At 36.3% G+C, this 8,215-nt stretch overlaps 1 protein-coding gene across 5 annotated transcripts in view; it reads left to right on the top strand.

Annotated features, from left to right (window-relative positions):
• The window catches only part of doc2b (double C2-like domains, beta), a 277,442-nt gene extending 269,326 nt beyond the window's left edge, over nt 1–8,116 (top strand). For all 5 annotated transcript variants that reach the window (XM_051696116.1, XM_051696118.1, XM_051696115.1 and 2 more), the window contains 3 exons: nt 168–249; nt 457–553; nt 5,304–8,116. In XM_051696116.1, the coding sequence (XP_051552076.1) occupies nt 168–249; nt 457–553; nt 5,304–5,440 (316 nt within the window). In that variant the 3' untranslated portion in view covers nt 5,441–8,116. The remainder of the gene's footprint in view (nt 1–167; nt 250–456; nt 554–5,303) is intronic.
• The last annotated feature ends 99 nt before the right edge of the window (nt 8,117–8,215 follow it).

Raw genomic sequence — 8,215 nt, forward strand, 5'->3', positions numbered from 1 at the left:
TGTCTTCACAGTTTTTTTGTGAACTGCCATTAATAAGCACTTATATGCTAATATGCAATTATTTATTAATTATTCCTGTAAAAATGGGTTTTAGGAAGCCATCTTAACCTTTAGTGAAAGGATACAATTAAATGCAACTTACTTTTAATATCACAAATGTTTTTCAGATATCTCAAGCCAGATGAGAACAAAAAATCAAAGCACAAGACAACAGTCAAGAAGAAGACCCTCAACCCTGAATTCAATGAAGTAAGATTTATCTGATAATTTTCTACTAAGCACATCAGCACTCTCCATGCATAGTGCTAATATTGTTCTTTTTGGCACTTTCATTCTGATTCACACCTCATACATAAGGATGACTTGCAGTTTTTGTAACTTGTGTTTCTTTTTGAGTGCTAAATCCATTTTATTCCATTTTTATTTATTTATTTTTCATTTTCCTTGCTGTATTAGGAGTTTTTCTATGAGATCAAGTATGCTGACCTCAGCAAGAAGACCCTGGAGGTGACTGTTTGGGACTATGACATTGGCAAATCCAATGATTTTATTGGTAAGACCTAATAAAATAATATACATCATATTAAAATCCATATTTGTATCTTTCCACATTTTTTATTTTCAAAATTTGTAATTTTCATTAAAGGAATAGTTCACCCAAAAATTATAATTGACCTTCCGCTAAGCTCCACCCCCCTTGAATACATTGCTCGCTCTGACAAGCTCTGCAGAACTCCCCATTGGAATGAATGGGAGATTGCCTAAAGATGCGGTTTTTGGCAAAATATCCTCATAAACGGAATGGATAATATTTTTACGCGGGCTGGTATGGTTGTTCTTGAAAGAAACTGATGCTTCCTTTCACCAAGGATGCATTAAATTCATCAAACATACTGCCAAAATCATTAATTGCTAATTATTATTACGGTTTGAAATAATTGTTTTAAGTGGTATTTATTCCATTTTTTCTTTACCCGTGATGGCAAACATGTACTGTGTCACCTATTCCTTACAAAAGCATTCTAAAGTGCTAATTTGGTACTCAAGAACATTTTCTTATTATTAGAACAATTAAAAATGGTTGCGCTGCCATGCGAAAATCACAGTACAGTGGGTTTTTTCCCCATTTGCTAAAGTATTGAGTTCTTATAAGTTGCTTTACACTTGCAAGTAAAATTTTGGTTTTAAAAATAGGCAAAAATTCTATTTTCTTCTAAAGTCTATTGATTTAGAGAGATGAAGGATATTCCATGCATTACTGTTTTGAAAAAAAAATATCTCTAACCAGGATAGAGAGGGAAGTGGATGGCCCAGATGCACAACAAAAAGATAAGTAAATCACAGTCTCTAGTTTGAGAAACAGACTCCTCACAAGTCCTAAACTAGCAGCTTCTAAATGCCAAAGACCTGCATTGCTGCAAGAAGATTCTTGGACAAACAGAACATTTTAAGAATTCATCATTTATTTAAATAGAAATAGCCATTTGTAACATTTTAAATGTCTCTAAATCGTCTCTAAACTACATAATGTGCATGTGACTGAAACACATTCCTACTTCAGGTTTATTCTCATTCATGTATGTCCAAGTATTTTGGCTATAAAGTTAAGATACTGTACAAAACTAATATAATGCAATATCATATAGGAGGAAATTTATCCTCTATGATATTGCAGCAATTATCCAGATATGGAATGAGATTATTAATCAAACTGTTATCAACTCCTACATGTCAACTGAATAAAATAAGGCAAAAATAAACATTTCACACAGTGTTTAGTGAGCGACATGACTGATTCAAACACTAAAAGTGGTTGTTCTGTATATTTATTATTGTATTACAGTTATGTATAACAGTTACATTATGGTTATTTAACCTATTGAGATATTATTATTAAGTAAATTGTAGCATTTGGTTATATTATGTTTTGTGATTTCTCATACCTTCTTTATATAACATCCATCTCTTGCGCACTTTTGGCCTCTAGTGGGTGAAGCTTTTCGCCACAACATAAAATAAAAGGTATATTTTCCATGAGTTTTTCATCCTACCCAGGGCCTAAAAAGGAAATGTTTTCATTTAGGTTCGTTCTGAGCAAAAACTGTATTTCTTTTTTTTTTTTTTTTTGTTATGGTTCAGAAGTTCCGCAGCCTCCTTTCCAAAAGGTTACCAGTTAGAACTAAATAAAAGAATGGTTAATAATGTTCTTTTTAAAATGACAGTACTCAGCATCACGGAGTGGGTGAAATACCAACTGAAATGTTGCCAGATCTTGCAGGAGAAACAACAACCTGGTCTCGAAAACCCAAACCCAAAAAAAGCTACTTGCCTCACCAGCATACAGTTAATTAACAGTTAATATAATTAACCTCAGTCAAAACCCTGGCAGCATCAAATTTGTATTAATGCATCATATCTAACAATAATTCTGTGAAGACTTGGAAACAACTGAGAAATGTACTTTTTACCTCTAATAATGTTTTCCTTGTATTTGGATTAGCTGTGCATGTATAGTATGTAGAAATTATACTTGGTTGTTAAAAAAGGTCTACATTCAGTGAATGTGACATCCACAATGGGCGATTAGGCAAAGAAATGTGTGATGCAGCAGTTTCCTTCAGGATCAAAGCACGTGTTTAATTTTTTTGGGCAACATGAAGTGGTGTAATTTCAAAAATGTACTGTGATAAACCCTTTGGCCTTTAGTTTCATGAAAAAATTATTATCCAGTTAAAACAGTTATATAGTTAAATAAAACTGCATGCGGAAGAACATTGTTTTGGTAATGACGTAAGTTGTGCTTCGGCTCTGCTCCTCTGCGCGGATGAATGTGCTTCGAGGCACCGGTGTACACGTGGATACAGGACATCTTAGAGCGAATAGACAAATAAATAACGAAAGAAAGGAAAAGACGGATATCCGAAAACATGTCAACTGAGCAGGTAAGTGCCATATCTTATGCTGTTGTTTTGACTTATTGGAAACATTGATGTTTTAAAATAAATGACGTTACAAAAGTTGTTTGTTAACATTAGACATAATGATTGCTAGTCTGATAAGGTCAACCATTGTAATTTTTTTATAACTGCAGGTTATTCTGGCCAAATAGACCATGGTAGTAACTAATTTATAGATTGTCATTGTTACCAACCAGTGGTCAACATAATTTCAAGACGCACATGTCCTTGGCAAGCCTAGGACTAAAGGATTTATTTATATAAATTATTGCCATTATAAAGAAAAATACACACGTGTGCTAGCAAGTGAAAAGTTCTGCACCGGTTACAGTATAATTATTGTATTTCACTACACACACACACAGACGTGTACGTGATCACACAGTTATACATAAACTATATTATGATATGTTTGGACATTCGGTCACAGGAGGAGTCGGGAAACAATGAAGCAGTTCAAGTAAGACTTTATTCTCTGTCTCACACTGCACACTCTTAGGCTCTTCACTCAAAATAAAAACACTCTCTGGAGGGGGCCTGGGTAGCTCAGTGGTAAAGACGCTGGCTACCACCCCTGGAGTTCGCTAGTTTGAATCCCAGGGTGTGCTGAGTGACTCCAGCCAGGTCTCCTAAGCAACCAAATTGGCCCGGCTGCTAGGGAGGGTAGAGTCACATGGGGTAACCTCCTCGTGATCGCTATAATGTGGTTCGTTCTCGGTGGGGCGCTAGGTGAGTTGAGCATGGTTGCCGCGGTGGATGGTGTGAAGCCTCCACAAGTCTCCGTGGCAGCGCGCTCAACAAGCCATGTGATAAGATGCGCGGTTGACGATTTCAGACGTGGAGGCAACTGGGATTCGTCCTCCGCCACCCGGACTGAGGTGAATCACTATGCGACCATGAGGACTTAAAAGCACATTGGGAATTGGGCATTCCAAATTTGGAGAAAAGGGGAAAAAAATTCCCACTCTCTGAACATAAACTCTCAAAACAGACTCTTGATAAAAGACACTCTAAATAAACTCTTAGAACATCTCATGCCGTGTCTTGGCTGCTTTTTGAGGTCTCTCCCCGCTATTACTGTAACAAGAAACAGCTGTTATAAATTATGCCAACCAGTTTGAAGAGCCACACTACTCCCTCTCTCCCGCAAACAGACACACGACTACGCCCCATCCCCAAACATATCAATAAAATATCTTACCTGTTGAGTAAGTAAAAAGCCATCTCTGCGTCGCCACCTCTGAAAAGCCAAGCCAGTGTTGATTCGGGTTTTATTACGGACTCTGTTGCTTTCCCTTTTTGCTTGTAGACTCTGCTCTGTTCGGGGTTTCTTTGTTTTTAAAACTGCTTACCAGCTCATTCTGACTTTCTCTCCACTTCCCTGACCACGTGGAGATCGGCGAAATAACAACAGGAGTACCGCATGAACATAAACAGTGGTAACAGACAGAATTTGTACAGGATTCATAAATTAACTTTGCCATGTGTGTGTGTGTGTGTGTGTGATTGTGTATTTATCCCCTCGGGGCTTGCCGCAAATACCATTTGTCCATTTGAGGTATCCCGTGTGAGATATTGATTTACGTTCAATAAACAGACATCTGACTGTTACGATTTCTGATTCTATTGTTATTTATAATCATTTTAGTGGACATTGGGTGGACAGAGAGATTGCTTGTCATTAGAATCTTATCGTGTTGCATCTGATTAGGACAAGGTGTTTTGCCATCTCAAACTTGTATATCTTCTGCACAACAAAAGCAAAGATTTTTTCATGGCTGTATGATGTGTTGCTATTCATGCAATTCAATGGGATCCAAAACTTCCAAGAACCAAAAAAGACAAAGACAGCATCAGAATTTGAAACTCAACTACACTTCCATGCACTTGACGCATGCACAGAGCATATGTGCACGTGCTCTGCTCAAGCCTCAAGAGCGAGGAAGTGTCATGATCAAGCCAAAGAGACTGCAGATAGCAAGGAGGTACATTTTGGTTTGTTCTCACCCAAAACCGATCAGATCGCTCCGAAGACATGGATTAAACCACTCAAGTCATATGGATTTCCTTTATGCTGCCTTTCTGTCCTCTTTGGAGCTTGGACAGTTGGGACCTCAAGGACTTAACATTGTACAGATCTTTGTTTGTGTTCTGCAGAAAAAAGATGGAGGGTGAGTAAAGGAAGTGAAAATTAGCATTTTTGGGTGAACTATTCCTTTTTAATCTGTGCCTTTAATTTTGTGTTATTAACTGAATGCAGTTCTAAAGTATCTGCATTCCCATGGGGTACAACTGCTCTTTGTTGTTCTTGGCAGTTTTAAATTACTTTTTCTACTCCTTTTCCAGGTGGTGTTTCTTTAGGTATCAATGCCAATGGCGAGAGGCTAAAACACTGGTTTGACTGTCTCAAAAACAAGGACAAGAAAATCGAGCGCTGGCACACATTAACCAATGAACTCCCTGGTTCCGGATGCAATGACTGAAAGTCTCCCCTACCAATGGTTGCACCAATGCCCAACCCCTTTCCTATACGATGTCAATGTAAGCCCAGCCTGTGATGGATCAACACTTCAGCAGTCCATTGATTTAGAGATGAGTGCCAATATCCATCCCCAACTAACACATCTGCTCTATCTCTTGTACTTTCCCTGGTGTTGAGCTTGCAGTTTGATAGTGTGGTTTGATGTGGCTTTTGGGCTTATGTAAGGGTCTTTAATCAGCCTGTGTTTTTAAAACCTCAATGAAAATGGGGAGGTGTTGTTTCCACAGCCAACAGGGGGATCAATTGTACTATTCCTGTGGTCAAATATTTAAACATACTCTTCTGCTTTCTCTGTTCTGTGTAACATCTCTGAGGTGTATTCAAGAATGCTGTTTACAGAATTTAGCTGTCAGTAGTTTGCCACATGGCAGCAAAGGGGCTTTAAAAATACATTAATTTAAAAACATGGCAGATCTAAAAAGAGCTCAACTCAAAAATCATGTATATTTTACATCTAGAATACAGTCCAAAACTTCTCTGATGCCTGTATTGAGGCCAAGGCAAAAATGACACAATTATATTTTCCAAGCAGATGATTGTGAGGATTAGGAACTTACACAAAAAAAAAAAGAGAGCGAGAGAGATTTTTCCCTCTCCTTCCATTCCAATAGGCTAGAATAGTTTTTTGTTCTTTTTTAATGTATGACCACCAAGTCAGTCTACTCAGTGAATGCAATTCATTTACCTTTATTTAGTTTCTATGCTCTCTCACTGCAAATGACCAATGTGCCATTGACATTAAGAGAGCAAACAGAAGCTTAAATAGCCATTTTTGTCTGGAGAATACAGAGAGAGCAAACCCTGTTTACCCAAAGGACACACTAATGCGGAATAGGGGCTATTGTTGAAATTAAGACCGTGGATTATACAGCTTTCATCAAGATGTTCTTGCTTGGCAGTTATGTATTGATTTTTTTCTATTCTTTTTTTTTTAATTTTATTAAAATACTGTGCCCCAGCCCAATCCATAGATTGTTTAAAATGTGTCTTTCATTCTAAATTCTGTCTTTCAGTCAGAAAATGGACTCAAACAAGTTACTGTTGTTTTAAGATTGATTTCGACTGATTTATTGCATGTTTATACTTTTCTTCCTATAATCATTTTAAAGAGTTGTATTATTTTGACCAAATATATATTTTTTAAGACTGTTAAAATCATTTACATGTTTGTTTTAATTTTGTGTACGTTTTATCAAGCTGTTATTTTGTGGCATTTATATTATAACCAATGTATTATTTTAACCTTCCTGTGTTATTGCATATTTAGCATGCCATTGGTGGGTATAGTAGATGTACTTATATATTTAATCATTTCTCTTTAATTTTGTTTTTCTTAAGCTAGGATTTTATTATTTAAGATAAACTCTGGATTGCAGATAAGACTTCAAATGGTGACCATTTATTAACCCAAAACGCAGAACACCTAGATACAACCCTATGATGCATGTTCACCAACTGAGAAACTTTATCTCTCTGGCAACATTTATTGTAAAAGTCACTCCTGTGACAACTTTTTTTTTTTTTTTAATCTTCTTGCTTATACAAACTCTATGGCATAACAATGCATGCAATGTTCTTGGGCTGCCATTAAAATAACGTTGCTTAATGTTAGATACTGCTGTTCTCTGTAAAAAGAGAGTTTCTGCTCTTGGATGCTACAAGAATGTCAGCCTTCCTTCTTGGACAGTTTTTGTACTTTTGAGCGCCATCGCATTGCCCGTCAGGTCGCTCTATTGACTGAACACGTGACTGCATGTTACTAAAAGGATATTTTGTCTTGTTTTGATCATTTTTAACTCTCAGGCAATTGTTTGCATATTATTGTGGTTCTCTGATGAAGTCAATATATTTCTCCTCCTGGTTCACCTTAATCTTGCACCGAATGGCCGAATTATCGTGCCTTTTCTTTTGTAACAGTGTGTTTTTTGCACCGCTCACTTTACAGAGATTCCTAGATTGATATTGGCTTTTAATATGGAAACAATATTATACATATGGCATAGGTATATTCTTGTTTGTGTTACACTGTTGGAACATTGTGTCTCTCTTGGAATATGCCTCTTAAAGATGCATTATGAGTATCCTTACACTGTGTGATAGTGCTGTGGAAGGCAGGTGTGCAAGGCTGAGGTGGAGAATGCTCATGTAACTTCAGATTCTGGGATCTGGTAGTGTTAAACATTAAAAATGATGTCAGCTCTGTTACCTGCCCACACTCACTATAAATCTTGAATTAGTAATACTTTTATTTTAACTTTAAGCATACAAGTTTATTTAAACCATGTTTATAAGATCTTTAACCTGTTATGATCATAAAATAAAGACAAGAGGTTGGTCATTCTTATCCTTTTTCTTGCATGTTACAATTCTATTATTAATAAAATATTGTTGTTGGGTTACATGAATAACATGTACCATGCAAAACAGCTTCAGTATATTGCCATGAATCAAGTGCTGTCAGACACCAGAATCTGTTGTTTACTTTGATTTTTGTCCTATTTCCAAAATGTTCGAGTATTATATTTAAAGTGTGTTTTTTACTATGGCGAATGATATTTGCTATTTACATGTTCAAAACTGGAAACCCATATCAAATAAAGTATGGAGAAAAAAAAACTAAAAATGAGTTTACCTCTTTTTTTTTTGAGGAATTTATTATGTACAGTATTATATTCACAGTATATCATTACGGTTGAAAAATTATCAGTGAAACAAA

The sequence above is a fragment of the Myxocyprinus asiaticus genome, chromosome 4 (assembly GCF_019703515.2).
Source record: "Myxocyprinus asiaticus isolate MX2 ecotype Aquarium Trade chromosome 4, UBuf_Myxa_2, whole genome shotgun sequence".
Taxonomy (NCBI): domain Eukaryota; kingdom Metazoa; phylum Chordata; class Actinopteri; order Cypriniformes; family Catostomidae; genus Myxocyprinus; species Myxocyprinus asiaticus.